This window comes from Pungitius pungitius, chromosome 5 (genome assembly GCF_949316345.1).
Source record: "Pungitius pungitius chromosome 5, fPunPun2.1, whole genome shotgun sequence".
Lineage (NCBI taxonomy): Eukaryota > Metazoa > Chordata > Actinopteri > Perciformes > Gasterosteidae > Pungitius > Pungitius pungitius.
The window spans coordinates 9,151,716-9,171,587 of NC_084904.1; the positions used below are offsets into that span (position 1 = coordinate 9,151,716).

Sequence of the window (19,872 nt, forward strand, 5' to 3'; positions counted from 1 at the left end):
AGCTGTATGCTAACATGGTTTTATCACACATCCTTTTTTTCAATTTCTACACACTGATTACATTTCATGGTGGAACAAAACTCTTTGGATGGAAATTCATTTGGACTCACAAGTGAAGGCAAACTAAAGAACACAAGCTAGCTACTGCTGCTGCCAATGACAGCGGATGGTCAACATTTGATGACAAGTTGGGTTTAATACTGCTGCAATTTGATTGGGTATATAAGAAGTATTTACTTCTTTTGAAGAACAAAGTAATAATATGTTTTTTTATCAAGAAGATTAATTGCAATTATGATGAAAGTTATTAATTATCTTACAAAGCACATGTTTGAAAGTCTGCCCTCTTCCACCAAAAGAAACGCCAGAACGTGTAAACAGAGGTAACACATTTCAGACAATTACAACAATTACGGCAAATACAGCAAATACAGTGACCAACAAATGGGATGCCTTTTTTAATATATACATCAGTAACTTCTATAGGGTTCTTTGCAGGTCCATCTATCTACAGTACAAGCAGAGATGAGAAAAATGAGGACAGAAGAGTAAGAAGCCCAGCAGTAATATCAGTGAAACATAAAAATAGTTGGTCTTGGTAAGTCTACTTTAAGAAGCATTATCTAACCCTTGTTTATAACGTAAAGGAAAGCATGTTATTGTTCTCAAAATACTTTGTGATTCTAAGAGAGAAAAATATTTCCTTTGCTTTACCCAAAACATAAAAACTGATCCTTTAAAGGCCAAGACTCACAGAGACTCATTGTGCTTTGTAGAGATCAGGCCACCTGTTTACAATACCAAGCTATAAACATGTGATTCATCAGACCGTATATGATGAATCACATGAAAAAAAAACATTTACGTCTCTGTTCTCCATTTACTTTACTGCCAGTGAGTCAGCACTATGATTATGTCATATGTTAAGAGTTTAGAGAGAATATTGATGTTCTGTTCTGGTCATCCTCCTGCCTCCATGCTTACTTTATTCCATACTCATTCTCCCCGCATTGTGTGTGTGTGTGTGTGTGTGTGTGTGTGTGTGTGTGTGTGTGTGTGTGTGGCGGCAGACAGTGCACTTCCTCAGACAGGATCTACATGTGTCCATCGTAGTGCGTGCTGGTTGTTACTGAGTATCAGGATCTACTCCATTTGCAGTTCAACAACCTGCAGTGAAATGAAGTAAAAGGCGTTAGCTCTGAGTGTGTTTGTGTACCAAGAGACAAACAGAAGGGAGGGGAATGAAAGGCAGAGACGGAGAGAGAGCAGGTGTTGGAGTGGTTAATGGCTGATGAGCCTGAATAGCCAGGCCCGTCCATCCCTGATTAGGGGAATTAACTTCTCTTTTGTCTCATTGGCAACAATAAACTCCACGCAGCACTCAAACACCCTCCATCAGGCGTCATTCACAGACGGCTCAACATTTAATGAATGTGCAATCTTAATTTTCCTTACTGCCAGGCAATTCAGAGCCATTGACAGTGACTCGACGCTTTGGAAATATGGGAACCATCTGTTGTATTCGCCTCAACATTCAAATCACAAAAGACAGTTGGGGCATTTTTCACACAGGCCTAAATGCTGTGTACTTCACGCAACTGGAGACAATCCAGGGAAAATAACCCCCCTTTTGCTCTTTCCCGTGGGGTCAGATAAGTCTCAATAATCACAAATGCACACACAAAGACTCACAAATGAAAACAGAACAACTCACAAATATATCCAAATGCAAACAGAAGGATTTACAAATAAATTTGACTCACAAATAAAGAACAATGTGTTTGTAGATTTGTATGAATATGTGGCTGGATTTGCAAATGCGTTTATTCAACATGGACTCCGTAACCAATCAGTTGTTGCCCTCATCTTCAACCAATCACATTAGTGAAGCTCCCCCCCCCATTAAATTACATTACTGTATATTACATGTCTTGCTGACACTTTTATCCAATCCGACTTACATTGCATTTTAACGCTTGGTTTACATTTTGCCTGGGGAGCAATTAGGGGTTAGGTGTCTTGCTCAGGGACACTTAGGCACATGGAGCAACCGGGATTCAAACCAACCAGATTCCAGTGCACCATGCAACACCATGTGCCACCACCACCCTACTAGGCGGCCAGCGTTATGCTGCGTTCACACCAAAAGCGAAGCAAACTATTTTCCACCAGTAGATTCCATGCAAAGTCAATGCACAGACGGAATTATTTATAAATGTGGGTTGTTCATTTGCAATTATTGAGACTGATCTGATTCCCTACTTTCCTTTCTGTTCAATTTGTTCAAGTTATTCTTAAATGACGCTTCTTATAAATACTAAGTTCAAATCCTTGTCACAAGGGGTATGCTGAAAAAATAACATTTGAACGATGACGGCAGTATGGTCACCGGCCACTTTATTAGGTACCCCATGCTAGTAACGGGTTGGACCCCCTTTTGCCTTCAGAACTGCCTCAATTCTTCGTGGCATAGATTCAACAAGGTGCTGGAAGCATTCCTCAGGGAGTTTGGTCCATATTGACATGATGGCATCACACAGTTGCCGCAGATTTGTCGGCTGCACATCCATGATGCAAATCTCCCGTTCCACCACATCCCAAAGATGCTCTATTGGATTGAGATCTGGTGATTGTGGAGGCCATTTGAGTACAGCGAACTCATTGTCATGTTCAAGAAACCAGTCTGAGATGATTCCAGCTTTATGACATGGCGCTTTATCCTGCTGAAAGTAGCCATCAGAAGTTGGGTACATTGTGGTCATAAAGGGATGGACATGGTCAGCAACAATACTCAGGTAGGCTGTGGCGTTGCAACGATGCTCAATTGGTACCAAGGGGCCCAAAGAGTGCCAAGAAAATATTCCCCACACCATGACACCACCACCACCAGCCTGAACCGTTGACACAAGGCAGGATGGATCCATGCTTTCATGTTGTAGACGCCAAATTCTGACCCTACCATCCGAATGTCGCAGCAGAAATCGAGACTCATCAGACCAGGCAACGTTTTTCCAATCTTCTATTGTCCAATTTCGATGAGCTTGTGCAAATTGTAGCCTCAGTTTCCTGTTCTTAGCTGAAAGGAGTGGCACCCGGTGTGGTCTTCTGCTGCTGTAGCCCATCTGCCTCAAAGTTCGACGTACTGTGCGTTCAGAGATGCTCTTATGCCCACCTTGGTTGTAACGGGTGGTTATTTGAGTCACTGTTGCCCTTCTATCAGCTCGAACCAGTCTGGCCGTTCTCCTCTGACCTCTGGCATCAACAAGGCATTTCCGCCCACAGAACTGCCGCTCACTGGATGTTTTTTCTTTTTCGGACCATTCTCTGTAAACCCTAGAGATGGTTGTGCGTGAAAATCCCAGTAGATTAGCAGTTTCTGAAATACTCAGACCAGCCCTTCTGGCACCAACAATCATGCCACGTTCAAAGTCACTCAAATCACCTTTCTTCCTCATACTGATGCTCGGTTTGAACTGCAGGAGATTGTCTTGACAATGTCTACATGCCTAAATGCACTGAGTTGCCGCCATGTGATTGGCTGCTTAGAAATTAAGTGTTAACGAGCAGTTGGACAGGTGTACCTAATAAAGTGGCCGGTGAACACTGTACACTCACCGGTGAGTGTACTGTATAAAGGTGGTGGAAAATGTAAACCATACCAACAAGACCACCCACCTTCCAATTCCTTCCCCTCACTTTATTTGTACCTATTTTGTGAGTATTTTGTTTCCTAAACTTTGTAGTATTTATACATACAACTTCTCTTGTTTTGTAATGCTGTGTTAAATTACTTTCCCTGTGGGATTAATAATGTTTACATTCTACATTTCATCAAATTATACCAACTCTTTAGCCAAGTAATGTTGTAGAGTTGTACCTGACGGCTTGAACCCAGTCAGCTGGACCACCTGTTTAAATCAAAAAGACAAAGAATACCCCGTCATTTGAAACAGAAGGACAACAATGCAGCGATGATGCATACAGTATGTTACTTACTTGATTTTCTGATTCTGGTTTGAAAGAGAAACTCACAAAGCTTTCCTTTCTGAAGCTCTCTGAAAGACAAAACACCTTTTTGTGTTATAAACTTTGTGTCTTGCTTTCAGGACTAACACAAGCAAGGTCAAATAATTCAAGAAAGAGACATACAAGCAACACAAAGCACAAAACAAAGACGGCTTTATAAAATACACAAGGAAACATGAATGAAAACAATGTGAATGACAAAAGAACATTATGAGAATCTCAGTACACATTTGCACCCTTTCGTGGGCAAATATTAGTTTTTGCCCTTCTTTTTGTTGAGGGACAAATTGCTGCTAATGACACAAACAAAGATACAAAATATAGTGAAGTCAACGAGCGCCAGTGGACAGCACCACCATTGGAACTCTAATGGATTCTGTTAATTAATGCTTACTTATAATGTTACGGGCAACACATTTACAAGAGTAAACCAAAGAGTAGAATACAATGAACAGTCAATAAAATAAGTTGTCAAAAACTCTCATTCTCAATACCAAGAAGCATCAGTAAAAGCAAAACATGTTAGGGCTCTGACGGATAATTGAAGCTGCCGCTTCTAGTGAGGGATGTCTCTGGTTAGCCTGGACCAGCCCTTAGTTAAGCTGCTATGGGCTTAGACTGCTGGACGACTTCTTAGGACACACCAAGCTCCTTTTGTTTCTATCCTTCTATACCAATCCACATCTTATTAATACATGTCACTTTCTAGTCTTGTGCTTTACCTCCACACGGGGTCTACAATCACACATATCCTGTTAAAGATTTACAATATGTTCAATGTATATGACAGAAATGATCAATACATGGAGAGTAATAATGAAAATAATGAATTATGAATAATGAAAATCGTTATAACAAAAGCAGTAATGGTGTCGACAATAGTAATGCTACTCTAAATGATGAGTGTATGAGGTTCTATCTGGACCCTGGTCCTGCCTCGTGAACTAGGCCTGTCGACACCTGCGGCTACTAGCATTCTAGCATACTAGCACTCTCCTCTTGTGAGCCTGGAAGACGTTCAAATTATGGAGTAAAAAGTATAAAATAAATGTAACTTTAGCATTGGCATGGTAACGTGATATTGCAGTAATGGCTTGTCCCGTTCATATTTACACCCCTTCAAGCCAGTACAATCTCTGACACTAAGTCCTGGAGGGTTCAGAGTTTACGGCTCCACATTCCACTTTTATCAGTTCACCAATCAGGGTTAAGACATTAATCAGCGTGTCCCACCCGGACCGTCATCTCAATCAGATAAATATTGTCAGGCTGCTGTCAATTTCAGTGTTGAGCTTTTGTTTAGTGGGTTTCTGTTTTCAATCTGTATTTCCCGCTCTTGATTAAGTCCTGCAGGGTCTAATTGACTGCCCCTCCACAGTGTGTTTGAACCATATGTCCCCATCTTATTGTCGGATTGCCCGTTAAGAGCGCTGTGTTGTTGGCTCCTCTGATCTGCCCTGTTCTTACTATGTTGTGGACTCCATTGACCTGTTGGTTTTGTTTGTTTGTGGGCTTCCTTGTTTATCGCTAAATGTCATCAGTACTCAGTAGCCCTCTGTTTCCCCCTGCCTGCGTATCTGGGTTTGGGTCATCCAACACCTGCACCCTCCGTAAATGTTATGTCAGTATGAGTACAGTTGTTTGGGACTTTTATCCAAATATAATGTGAGGTTTCATGGTTTCATTTTAAATTAAGAAAGGGGGAGTAATGCCCAAAGGCCCGGGCATTTCTGTATGCTCAGAAGTTATCCATATTAGCACAGCATATGAAGTCTGCAAGCTGCAGCCCGCCAGCCTCATTCAAGCAGAGTGTTTTTCATCACAAACCACAATAAGCATGCTCCAATGGCAAAACGGCAACTCTCTTACACTCTTTTGACTTAGGAGTTGTGATTTATGTACGTCAGTGGCCTTTTAAGAGATAACACGGTCAGTGGTTCTCAGACACTTGTCTCCCTCTACTCCAGCTTTGATATAATCTTCATTGTGTGAGATATCTGGCTGAGGAAGCTTTCATATCTGGGATCAGCAAAGGAAACACACACGCCTTACATTTGGGCATAAATCAGTCGTCGGCATTCCTAAATCCCAGCACTCCTCTCAAAGATTCAATAGTGTCATGCAATTAGCTGCCTCTAAGTCATCATTACAAAACTTCAGGTGGCAAGTTTAAACTCCATAAATCTATATGCATAAATGTGGTGGAGTGTTCAATTCACAGCAATTTAGCTGCTCACTGTCTTCTCCAATAACCTAATTTCTTGGTCATAGATATACTCAAGATTACGTTCCCATCACAATTATCATTTGTCAGCAAAAATTGTTGTTCTATCTATTGTATTCTGCGCTGTGGCGCGATAGCAGCGCTGAGACGCTCTTCCTGTCGTCACTGACATCCTGCAGAACGAATGATGTATTTAAGAGACTATTGAGTAATATAACACACAATACACGCATCATTCCAAGGTTGCCAGCCTACCGTTTTTGATGACCAACGATGTGTAGATGGAGCTTGCAGGTCCAGAGGTCTCACTAGTTTCAGGGCTGGAGGGGGTTGGTGGACTGCGGCCCCAGGAAGTCATCGGGGCCCTCTGGGAAGGTAAGAAGCTGGTTGGCTGGGAACAGTTCTGAAAATACACCACAATCAACTAGTATAATATACGCACTACACTGCAAATAGACTCAAAAAATGACCCAACAAAAACAAAGACGGAATGAACATTTGTAAAGAGAAATGTATTTTCTGTCCTGTGCTGATGGACCTGATCACTGCTGTGTGCTTTTTACACACTCACCGTGAAAGATAAGGCCTTTCTCTTTTCTTTGATCCTCTTTATGGCATTCCTCACCTAAATGAGAAGCACTGTTTACCCCCACTGGTTTGTCCAAAAGACTGGCAGCCTCACATACCGCACAAAGATACATTATGATATTCTTCCTTGGTAGTAGCCGACGGCAGCATTGACAATGGACTGAATACCTCCGTACCTCACTGTTGTAGACAGCATACACTAAGAAGATATACAGGCCCTGTGGAGAGAAGAGAGGCACATGTATTATTCAAATGTAATAAGTTGAAAGTCTGGTGCATCTCATACTGATTTTAAAGTGTGTCTTGTCAAACCTTGTATGCTTTGTCAGTCAGCATAATTGTCAGCTTGTTGCAGTGACATACATGTAGCAGCCACACTGCAGGGTGTATACTTTTTAACTGCTGTTTAACCTCTACCACCACATTTTCAACAGTACACCTAATTATATTAAATTAAATGAGGCAATACACACATTTGTGGACTGAAGCTGAAGAGGAAGATTTGGCGCTTTGACTTTCTCTCTGTCATACTTTGCTTTAATAGACTGTTGAAGCAGCCCAATAAGATCACCTTTCTTTGTAAAAAGACGAGGATGGGCTGGCCCAGCATCCTCCTCCTACCAACATGAGGAAGAACTCCTTCTGTAGTGTTATCTGCCCTCAGCTGGACACTGGCAGTAAATCTGAATTAACTAGCAGCTCTCTGGAGGTCACCCAGGGGCTAGCTCATTTTGATTAATTAAAGACCTGGGAAGAGCACAGAGGGGTGTGTGGGGTCAAAGACAAGGAGAGAGACTGGATGGAAATTGTAAGCGAAACAGGGACAGGGTATAGAAAAAGGTTTATGTGAGAGAAGAGTGTCTGAGAGAGGAAGTAACTGCTGTGTTATCAAGGGAGGAGAGCTGGGGGTAAATGTGGTGTGACCGGCCGTTCAAAGGGCTCCTGGCTTCTCCTACACACACACACACACACACACACCACACACCACACACCACACACACACACACACACACACACACACACACAAAGGTCCATGAACAGTGGCCCCGGTGCACGCAAGTAACTCATTATAAAGCGTGCACTGCACGCACACACACACACACGCACACACACATGATATAACCCATTCATTAGATGTGTATAGGGCCAAATGTTTTTGGATTGTGCCATCATTTTTCTAAATGTTCTCCACTAAGTAGTGGGTATTTAGTATTTTAAGCATTAATTCAATGGATTTAACAAATACTCTGCATTTACAGTTAATGAATTATAGCTATTTTCACACAGCCGTTCCCATTTTCAGAGGCTTGGAAGTAATTGGACAATTGTTCTACAGATGGTTTGATGGCTGAGGGGTGAAGTGTTACCTCGTCATTCCAAGTCCAATTCAGCTGATAAAGGGTCTGAAGTTGATTAATAGTTAAATTCCTAAACTGTTAATTTTGTGTTGTTGTCATATCTATTGAATTAAAGTTCATTCCATTTGAACAAAATATTGACTTTTTCAGTTCAAATCATTTGGAGAATTGACAACGATTATCAAATGATCAATATTTGTTTGAATGAATTTCTAAGATATTTTACTGGAAAAGGTCAAAGAGAAAGCCTTCAGGTGTTGCTACAAAAAATGTTTTTACTTGACGTTCAACATTCGTACATCACCTAGTATCGGTGAATATTTATTTGACAAGATTATCCAAATAAGGTAAATAGCAATACACTTTTATTTTCTGGGTACAAAATTTTGTTATAGACATCAGCTGATTTAGTCCCGGAAAATTACAAAATGTAAGAGATATGGGTTTGCCACTTTTGATGGTTGAACCACCAGGATTTTCCAATGTGTTATAACATCAACCACCACGATTTAACAATGTTATTTATGTGTTACAACATGAACCTCCATGATTTTACAACATTCTCCACATGTTACAACATGGTCTTAACTTATAGAGTCTTAACCACTATGATTTTGCAACGTTATCCACTTAATACAACGTAAACCACCATGATTTTACAATGTTATCCACGTGTTGCAATGGTGCAACCATATGATTTGGTGCCATATACTAGTTCCACTGCGCCCCCCCCCCCCCCAAGGGTTGCACACTCCAATTTGGGAACCATTGCATAAGCTATCGAAGGAGGGGGGCTCTGCTTAATTTCCAAAATCTGACATATCAGGATCATCAGTAATAAAAAAGTACTGTGTGCTGTCTGCAAGTCATAATTTTTCTTATTTCATAGTTTGATATCAAACCCAATACAAGGTTATAAAAACATTAAAACACTTGCTCCTTGCAACCTGACAAATAGAATACCAGAATTCACTCTCTTTGAGCTCTGATTTTGTGGCACCCTAAAGCTGTTTTTTGGCCTCTGCCAAGGTCATACACATGATGAAAAGTCGAACAACTCTGTAACTACTTCATGTGGAGATTAATGGAAACCTCTGTAAGTCTTCTGATGTGTAAAAATAAGTTTATTATATAAATTTATTATTATGTTACCTGTGAAGAAATAACGGTCATATACAGCTGCCTGTTGCTGCAGAAACGATATGAACTATATGAGTGCTGTGAGTTGGTTTACCTGCAGTGCATTGAGAATGATGAATATATAGGCAAGTACTACCGACAGATGGACCAGTACTCCACACAGCCAGGTCAAACCCAGAACTGGCAGCAGGATGAGAACTGGACGGGTCACAGCCCTGGAAAATATACACAGAATGCCCACACATGATTTGTTAAAGGACGTACAGTATGTGGATTCATTACTCTCAAATAAAAATGCATGAGAATTAACAGACGGCAGGAAAAAAAACTTGTTCTGACCCCTTTTGATTCCCTTAGTGCTGTGATCTCTTTGTCAACCGTTATACTGGACACAAGTAAAGGCCAAAAGAAGGCGCCAGTAATGTGGAGTTTTCAAGGTATTTTGATGACCTCCTTGAATATTTCCTCCAACATCACTGCAGAGCTATAGATTTTACAGCCTAGCACATACTCCTGTTTTTTTGCTATCATCCTTTCTGTGATCCTGGTGCTTATACGACCACTAAGCGTTCCATGGGGCAAGGCAGAAAGGTTGCCTTTGTTCGAAGCACTATTGTTGTCACACTGCTGCACCTGGGTAGAGAGATTGAGTTTTCAGAGTGCGCCATGTCTGCAAGGACAAAGCCAGCACTCACGTCCCTCTCTCCACTTTTATTTTTGAAAGTTGTTCTCCTTCTAATCTCCTGAATTCACGTAATATCTAGAGATGGCACAGACGTGTACTTTCAGTCTGTTTGTGAGGGAATGAAGAGAGACAGTGAGGAGAGGGGGCGTTGTTGTGAAACTGTCCTCAGGCATAGCCAAATATGCAAAGGAAGAATCCGGATGAAATAAAACACATGCTTGTTTGTTTATGACTCATCGCATGTGTTGTCTGCACAGTGGTGCAATTGTTAGTTGTTTTTTTTCTTGAATTGAAGGACCTTTTACCCCCAAAATGAAGACATTCCTCAGCTATAAGCCATTTTAGCAATTCCTTTTAATTCCAGTGTGCTGCCAGGGTTTCAACCTAATTTGTATCATTATAATACTGATATTCTATATTTGTTAGGGTTTCAAGACATCGGTCTCAGAGATTTCTACCCATATACCATGGAGGGGGATTCTATTTGAATGTGTTCTTTCCATAAATAATTCTCCCCACTGCCCTTGATACTGATTTCACAGTCAACTGTTCATTGGGAACATTTAACCAGACAAAAGTTGGGTCACATGTTGTCATTCAATCAGAAGGGGTGTACAAACTTTTGTCTGGTATTATGTGTTTCAGTGGAAAGTAACTCCAAAGACATTGGCAAACAAAAAGGTAATTGTCTGGTCGTGGGTTATTTGTTTCATAGTAAATGTACCTGCATTTACACTCAGAATGTTTAACGTGCCGTGCAAACATGTATCATTCACTCACACACTGATGGATGAGGCTGCCAACCAAGTGCCACTGGTTTGTCACAGTCTAATCCAATCATTGCCACATTCTCCCTAACCGATAGCACAGCCTTCGGCAGCCATTTGTGGGATCAGCGTCTTGCGTACTATAGGAATCAGAGATCAAACCTGTTTACTTCTTAAGCAGCCCCAACAACCCCTTAATATATTATTAGCACCAGTGGTGAAGTTGCTAAAAATGTTGCATGTATATATACCTATACTGCAATAGAACTAATAACTATTGGTTGTACCCATATTCCATAATCCTGTGACCATAGCAACACTGCTAGCCCTGAAAAAATAAAAAGGGACATTATTTTGCTCCTCAGCCTTTGGCTAATACAAAATACACTACGCATTCCATTTAGAAGCAGAGTAGTTGTTCAAAGAAATAAAATATGTATAATGACAAAGCAAACATCTCTCTCTCTCTTATTGTTAAGAAATCTCCTGAAAAGAAGAGCCCGTTCTGCCATGGCCCGTTCTGCCATGCCAACGACTCAGTTTGTTGCCTCCAATACCAAACAACTAGCAGAGTGCAGTGTGAGCTCCGCAGGTCTGGTGGATCTTATCCCACCATAGCCCCCCTTGAATGAAGACTTCACAGCCCACATTCCAAAGACAGCTGGCTGGTCAAAGTGCTGGTGCTATAGAGTGAGGGCAGCTGCCCTTTAGGTGGTATCGCTGGTATATGCCCATGAAGGGACTACAGAGCCAGTGGACCTGTACTACAACCTCCTACAGCTAAAGGCTGCGCCTTGCTCTTCCAACACTTTGATGAGTTTCCATTTGATGGACTTTCTCTACTGGTGGTATAGACCACGCAGGCAGCAAGAGGGACATGCAACACCGTGTTTGTTCAGTCACGTCGACCTTTTCAGGATCCTTCCTGGGCTTGATACACCAACATGTGAGAGAAGATGTCACTGATTCAGCAGCCACTTCACAGAATGACTCCGTTAAACCTATCCATTTACTTACATCTTTATTTGTTCACTACTTGATACAAAAGAAAAAATTGAAATGGAACTACTGTATGTTTGCACAGTGGCTGTATGTGTTGCTAGGGGGGCCTGTGCAGAGTACAAGGGTCTACACGGCTGCACATACGTGCAGGATAGGGGTATTGGATATAAATACACAATAATGCGTATAAGGTATTGTATTGTATTGGTATTATTATAATTAAAGATAGAATCTCAATTTCAAAGTCATGTCTCAGCCTCTTGGAACATCAGCAAGGCTGCGTTCTTTCCCCTCTGCTCTTCTCCCTGTACACCAACAGCTGCACCTCCAGTCACCAGTCCGTCAAGCTCCTGAAGTTTGCGGATGACACCACCCTCATTGGACTGATCTCTGATGGGGATGGGTCCGCCTACAGGTGGAGGTCTGACCATCTGATAAAGTAAAGTCTAAACAACTTAGAGCTCAATGCTCTGAAGACAGTATAGATGGTTGTGGATTACAGGAAGAACGCAGCCCCACCCATCACCTGTGACTCAGCAGTCACCACTGTGGATTCCTTCCATTTGCTGGGCTCCATCATCACCCAGGACCTCAAGTGGGAGGTGACCATGAGCTCCATCACCAAGAAGGCTCAGCAGAAGATGTTCTTACTGAGGCAGCGGAGGAAGTTCAACCTGCCAAAGACAATGATGTTGTACGTCTACACAGCCATCATTGAGTCCATCCTGTGCTCCTCCAACCCCGTCTGGTACGCTGGTGTTCGCTTCGAAGAACCTGAAGCAGGCTAGAAAGATTGTAGCCGACCCGTCTCATCAGGACGAAAACCTCCCGCCACACAAACAGCTTCTTCTCGTCGACAGTTGGGCTCATCAACAGAATGCATGACAGAAGGGGGTGTCCCCCTGACTGACTCTGACATCCCCCTTTCCACCGGTCATTCCCCTGCTCCTTCCTTCACACCCCATATTTACACACACTTGATCACTTACAGTACATCTGTGTGCCTGTGCATGTTATTTTTATCTTTTTAAAATATTTTTATGTTTAATGTTATTTGTCTATATTGTACTGTACATTTAGTTGTAAATGTAAATTGTATATGTAATATTTCCCTGCACTGTGTTATTTGTCTTATTGTCCAATGTTATACACTACCGGCCATGTCAAAATCCTAGTATGTCTAACATACTGTGGCAATAAATGTTCCCGATTCTTGAATCCTAAGCCCTAATTATTTCTATTTTATCATTCTATTTTCCTGAGAATGTATTAATTGATATTGAATGTAGGATAACCATATATAAGTATTATGAATCTGCATGAGCTTCACTGTTGGTGAATAACATTTTCAAACTGATTGAACTACTCATTAGCCCAAACTAATTTCTTTAGCAGTTAACATTTGAACTTCACTATTGTTTCACATAAATCACGTTTAAGACACTGATGACACTGACAAGTGTCTAAAAGAACATAACCCTGTTATAATAATAGTCTGCACCAAAGATGTAGTACACACACACACACACACACACACACACATACAGTTGTGGTGGGACCAGGTGTTATGCTGATAAGCTTTTAACTCCCACAGTAGACTCCCGAACCTAAACTCCCAATCTCTCACACTCTATCTATTGACTGTGGAGACGGAAAGTGAGTGTGAGTATGATAGAGAGTTTGAGTGTGGAAGTGATAGTGATAGAGAGAGAGAGAAAGAGGGAAGGCATTGTATCTCACCAGGTGAGGTCAAAGATCTCTATCTTTGACGCCGAGCTTGGACTGAGCATCTTCGCACGACGACGAGCGCTGGAAACAGTCACCATGACAACCCGACATAGCACGACTGTATTGACCTGCATGTAGGACAAAGGCATCAATCTGGCCTCCAGCTAACACGAGACGTGCTTTGGCAGATGGTATTGGCCTTAAACTTACATGTAAAGAGGGGCATGTGTACCAGGCTCATCAGGCTCTGAGCAAATTACACTAAACAAATCATAGTTTGTAGTTTTTACTGTGGTAAGCACAGGTAAATGTTAAACGCATTTGTGGAACGTTCTCTCTGCTTTTTAGTAGGGGTTTGGGCCGGGATATATCACCCGCATGCTCAGCTTTAGGTGAGTCTCATGTTCGCAAAGAAGACTTGCTCATTCAAATATTTCTCTATGCATTTTTTTTTATCTCAGTTTCCGCCGATATTGGTTAATCACAACTATGTATAGCTAGTGGAGTAAGTTGATCTGCTGGTGCCATAGCGAAATGTATTAATAAGCAGGTATACATATATATATAATCACTCAAAAGACAAGCGTAGGGGGGTTGAGAGTCTAACCTTAAAGAAACAGAATGCACAATAAACAAATTGAAACACAAACTGAATTTTTTAACATTATTATTTTATTCTCCCTAACCATTAAAGTAAACTAATTTTCAATATTTTAACAATCAACAATGAATTCAAAAGCTCTCCATATTTAAAGACTTTGTTCCAATGACATGGAGGTATATGAGGCAGGTGAACACACACGCACACACACACACACACACACACACACACACACACATATTGAGATTACTTACCGCCAATACAAAGACAACCGGTCCCACAAAGGCCCAGATGGTGTCAGTCTTCACATTGAGCCAGCAGTGATCATCTGCCTTGTACTCGTCCACTGATACTGTCAGTGTTATACCAACTATCAGAACAGGAAGTCCTAGAAAACAATTTGATAGAAGAAGATGAGCGGTGGCAGTATTGTGACAACATGCAAATCTTAATGAAACAGACTATTTAGTCTGGTTTGTTCTTTTAGTCTACTTAGTCTGATGACGTCAGCAGTGGAGGCGAACACCTTCATTTATTCACATTATTCTCAGCGACATAAAACACTCCTAGATGTATTTAGCAGAGGTGTCAAGTAACGAAGTTCAAATACTTTGTTACCTTACTTAGTAGAGAGAGAGTAGAAGTTTGGGGTATCAATACTTTACAGGAGTATTTTATTTTTCAGACGACTTTTTACTTCTACTCCTTACATTTTCACCCAAATATCTGTACTTTCTACTCGTTATTCCTATTTCATTTTGGCTTGTTTTCCGGCTTGTCATCGTTCAAAAACATACACAAAGAAAACGATCGGGATAAATCGCGCCATCTGGATTGAGTGAATTAGATTGTGGTTGGATGAGAAGTATAAACATTAACCATCCAGACACCCTATTGGTTTTATCAGAGATGCGCCTCAGATGACACAAATCAGAGTGACGCTGGGTGCGTAAAGTGGTGCAAAGATCCTTTTTCAGGAGGCAGGTCGGTGGTCGGTTCCTCCGATGGTCGGTGGTAGCTTGTACGAGCTGATCTCAGTTGGTATTTAGCGACATGATCCCTTCTTCTCCCATGAAGTAGTAAAGACACTGCGGTCTACGGCTACCTGATCAATGGGAACAACGTGTGTTTACTCATGTCATTTAGCACGTCACTGGAAAATTTGTATTTGTTTAAGCATGCATGTCCCTCCGTTGTGTTGCCTCTCTGAATATCGCCATGTTTCCATCATCCAAATGGCAGGTCACATGATCTGAAGGCACCTTCTGATCATGTTGTAACAGACTGATGTTCTGTGAGTGAGGTTACACATTAAGAGTGTGTCCTTAATTGACCTTTTTCTCTCCCTTTCGTTACTTTTACTTTTATACTTTAAATCATTTTGAAACCAGTACTTTTATACTTTTACTTAAGTAAAATTGCTTGAGTTGATACTTCAACTTCAACTACAAAAGTATTTTTAAACCGTAGTATCGATACTTCTACTTGAGTAATGAATACTTTTGACACCTCTGCTATTTAGGAACATGAACAGTAGCAGTTGAAAGACTTTTAAAAGTTACCGCTCGAGATGAAGATGTGTAAGGGAAAGTGAATTAAACTACAATCCAAGTTCTTAGCTTGTGTTAGTCTCAGCATTTTCCAAAAATGTTGTCTCTCTGGAAAATCTGTATCCTAAATAGACTATACTTTAGTTTATGTTAAAACAAGACTGCATGATTTCAAATTTAGGACCATGACATTTGAACTCATGCCTCATGGTAATCTAAAGCGAACTAGTTCATGAAGCAAGCTTCAACATGGCAGGTCAGAGTTTACCCCAGCCGATGATGTAGTAGAGAGTCATCCTGCGGTCCTCGCTGATGTTAACTGTCACAACTTTGCTCCAGAGCAGCAGTCCTTCCACCAACATCCAGGAGAAGGAGGCCATGAAGAAGAGGTGGAGTAATGCCGTCACCACAAAGCATGCTGCCTACAAGATAATCCAAGCTTTTACATAGCATCACTAGCATATTGTGCTTAATCCTCCTATTACTTTTGGGGTAAATTTGACCCGATTCAATGTTTAACGTTTCTAAATAGATACCTAACATCATTTCTTTTGCTTCAAATTGTATGACTTTTCCACATTTAACAGGGGAAACTGGGTAAAAAAGAACATGATGATATGTTTTCAATGTCCTGTACACATGTTGCATGCATCAGTGTTGTTCGGGGTCAATTTGACCCCAGGCCGTTTTAGCTGTATGAAACTAATCAGGTCGTCCACAGTTCAGACACAAAATCTTCACCTACATACCCAAGCACTTGCACCTGCAGTATATCATCAAATCATCTACAAAGTAACACATTTGAACCTATTTGGGTTTGGGGGGTGGGAGGGTGGAGCTGGGACTGCTGCATGAGGGGCTACTGTGAGACTGACCACTTGACCAGCATCTTGGTGCTTTGGGTGCTTTATTATTCTGCTGTCTCTCTCATAACTGAAAATGACTTCTAAAGAAAGATTTTCTGTCAATGAGGTTTTGTCACAGCTCTCACGCAAAGGAGAATGTGCCTGAGACAAAAGATGATGTTGAGGAGGACCCTGATTATGAGGCATTCTCCTCTGATGAGAATAAGACCCTCATTGTTGACCCTCCTGTTGTCTCTCAACCACCAGCAAACACTCTACCCTCCAAAAATGTAAAGTTATTATGAACAACATGTCATCAGAATGCTTCCAGGTTCTGACAGATACGCTGTCAGCCAAGTCCATGACATAAAATCAGCATTTGAGCTCTTCCTAACATCATCAATGGAAAATGATCGACTTGAGATGACACATTTAGAGACCGACCTGCAGGCCTACATTGGGTTGCTCTTTATGGCAGGAATGTACAAGTTAAAAGGCGAAGCAACAGCAAGCCTTTAGGCTGCTGACACTGGAAATATATAATATTATAATAATATTATTATAATATATATTATTATATTTTATAAATATTATTGTAATATATTATAAAAATGATTTTAAATGGTATGTCAGTGACATTTTATTCTACTCTGCATATTTCTCCATAGTCGCTTAATGGTTATTTCTGGATGTTTAAGTTTCTAATACATATACCTGTGAAATCTAATTCTAATAATTGTCTAGGTGTTTAAATCACTGGGGTCAAATTGAACCCAATGGTAAAGGGTGCAAGTAAATTGTACAATGGGTCTCATGATGATGACCAACACTGCTCAAGAGTCACTATAAGGTGCAGATTTTATTACCATACAATTCAAATGTGCTACAAACAATCCTTTATCAAAATATTTAATGAATATACCTCCTAGAGTAAAACACAAGTGCCTCACCTCATTGGCAGATGCCCAGTCGCTGCACATCAACAGCAGCTCAGCAATGCCCAGAGCAACAATCAGGTTCTTATGGACAGTGGTACGGTCGGATTTTGGGATACTTCTCAGGAAAGCAAACAAACACACACGCAGCATAACATATATTAGAGTTGATTTAACAGTAATTTTAGGATTTCTCTTTATTTTTCTTCCATTTATTGATGTGAATCTGGAAGGGTTTTATGAAATGCTTTTCACCCTCTTTGCTTCTCAGAGTGCACTCTCTGATGTCTGTGACTCACCCCACAGCAATGAAGAGGATGAAGGTGAAGAGGAGGCCACACACAGACACTCCACAGCCAACGAACGTCAGCACCTGCAAAGCTTTTTCGTTCTCTGGGCTCCTCTTAACCCCACCCCCAAACACACACACCCACACACAGGCACGCACAAAGTACATGAGCTTTAAATAGCATACTGTAAATGAAAGCCTAGACAAAATTGTGATAATTGGGGACAGCAATGTTACCTGGGCTTCATAGACCTGCAGCAGCAACGCAAAATTGGTGGTGTGGTTGCAGGAGCACACAGTGTATCCATATTGTTTGGACACTACATCACAACCTTTGGTATTCCACCACCCACCAGACTCTGGACTAGTAAGACACAAACGGCACATTTTTGCATATCTACATACACACAAGAATGCCAAGAATGACAATATGCTCATATCTAAAGGTTTTGCAACATTCATCACATTCCTTTGGTGGACCGATAAATATGAGACCTCTAAATTGACATTTTCTAAACATTCATTGGCACTTACATGAGATCAAAATCCCAGAAGGCGCACACTGGATCATATACAGTACCAGTGGGATTCTGTGAAACACATACAATGTATAATTCAATTCAATTCATTTAATTTTGCATAGCCCAAAATCGCAAATTACAAATTTGCCTCAGAGGGCTTTACAGTCTGTACACATGCAGAATCCTCTGTCCCGAAACCCTCACATCGGCACAGGAAAACTCCCCAAAAAATGATACCAGATAAGATACTTGGTTAGGGAAAACAAGAGTGGAGATTTGAGGGATTCCGCTAACCTGAACTCTGTGTTGGAGTTGATAGCGGACCGCTGTGCTAACCGGCTGGTTGTCTCCCATCACTGTGGTGGAAATGACAGAAGAGCCCAACACAGTGCCCAAATACCTGTCAATGTACACAATTCCTCTCATATTATTTCTCCTAGAAAAGAACACATTTTTTTAATGCTTTTTGCAAGTACATGTTATTAGTTAAATTTGGAATTTATGTTTCAGCTGCCATGCTAACATGCTAATATGTTTTCAAAAAAGGGAGCTTGTTTTGAGTAAAGAACAGACTACACACAACAGATAGCAGACACAAATAGTTAGACAAAAAGGCATAAAGATAAGTAATATGTAAAGTAACAATGAGGATAATTCTGTGTGTAAAAATGGCTACTTCCAAGCTATGATTTCCAATCAAATTTCTGATTCTCAGCTGTCCCTTCTATCACATTTTTACAAACCTTCTGTGATGCTCTGTGGAAGTTTTTGGGCAGAAGAATGAATCAGGCATACCTTGGCGTGCCTGGGTTTGTGTATGGGGATTCATTTATTCTACAATCTAAAGTAAGGATAAACCACTGAAGAGCCTGTTTTTGAATGAGGTGTTCAAAAGTCTGCATATTGCATCCTGGAACATGTGGAATAGAGTTTTGGTGGATAAAACCACATGGAAATATTTTTTCACTCCTCACTCACTTGACTTTGCAGAACTGATGAAAGTTTTATTTTTATTCTATGATCAGAAAATCATGTTTATTTCCATTTCTGAATATACCTTACCTCTGGCTGCCATCAGTGACGGTAGGAACCATGGTGATGTTCTCCTCCAGATTGAAAAGAGGCCACAAGGAACCGTACCACGTGTTGACCAGGGTGAGCTTAACAAAGCCTACACATTCAACACAACAACAGGATGAGGCTTTCTTCAGGTTACAACAGACTGAGAGAACTGTAGTTCATTTAGGATCGCTCATTGTTCAAGACTTAACAATGCACTTCACTGCTAGACCTTGGCAGAGTTAGTGGGTAAATCCATGCTACACATTCGCAAGTTTGTTGTTTCATGCAATGCATCTGTTGTCATTGCAATGACTCTTCGCTGTGATAAAGTGCAGGAGGAGAAATATGATTGGTTGTTGTTGCATTTGACCTACCGTTGTCATGGAGAGCCTGTATCTTCTGATGTGGGACTGAAATGCAGTCTAGTTTGGAGTTCTTCTCTGTTTCAGGGCCACAGAAGGTAAACCCTCTGGATTCTTCCTGCAGCATCTGATGCTGCACCTCCACTTCTGGGACAGGATAAAACAGGACAAATATAATGTAAGGAAAAT

The 19,872-nt window shown here is 41.0% G+C and overlaps 1 protein-coding gene across 4 annotated transcripts in view; it reads right to left on the reverse strand.

Annotated features, from left to right (window-relative positions):
• Positions 1–3: 3 nt before the first annotated feature.
• adgrd2 (adhesion G protein-coupled receptor D2) overlaps positions 4–19,872 on the reverse strand; it is a 31,176-nt gene continuing 11,307 nt past the window's right edge. For 2 of the 4 annotated variants that reach the window (XM_062562307.1, XM_037482154.2), the window contains exons 9-25: positions 19,696–19,830; positions 19,322–19,430; positions 18,554–18,659; positions 18,273–18,328; positions 17,976–18,102; positions 17,749–17,852; positions 17,465–17,567; positions 15,938–16,091; positions 14,374–14,507; positions 13,531–13,646; positions 9,431–9,551; positions 7,015–7,056; positions 6,822–6,875; positions 6,506–6,653; positions 3,997–4,055; positions 3,878–3,908; positions 4–1,167 (exon numbers count right to left, since the gene is read on the reverse strand). In XM_062562307.1, the coding sequence (XP_062418291.1) occupies positions 1,160–1,167; positions 3,878–3,908; positions 3,997–4,055; positions 6,506–6,653; positions 6,822–6,875; positions 7,015–7,056; positions 9,431–9,551; positions 13,531–13,646; positions 14,374–14,507; positions 15,938–16,091; positions 17,465–17,567; positions 17,749–17,852; positions 17,976–18,102; positions 18,273–18,328; positions 18,554–18,659; positions 19,322–19,430; positions 19,696–19,830 (1,607 nt within the window). In that variant the 3' untranslated portion in view covers positions 4–1,159. The remainder of the gene's footprint in view (positions 1,168–3,877; positions 3,909–3,996; positions 4,056–6,505; positions 6,654–6,821; positions 6,876–7,014; positions 7,057–9,430; positions 9,552–13,530; positions 13,647–14,373; positions 14,508–15,937; positions 16,092–17,464; positions 17,568–17,748; positions 17,853–17,975; positions 18,103–18,272; positions 18,329–18,553; positions 18,660–19,321; positions 19,431–19,695; positions 19,831–19,872) is intronic. The other 2 variants (XM_062562309.1, XM_062562310.1) reach the window with 2 other exon arrangements.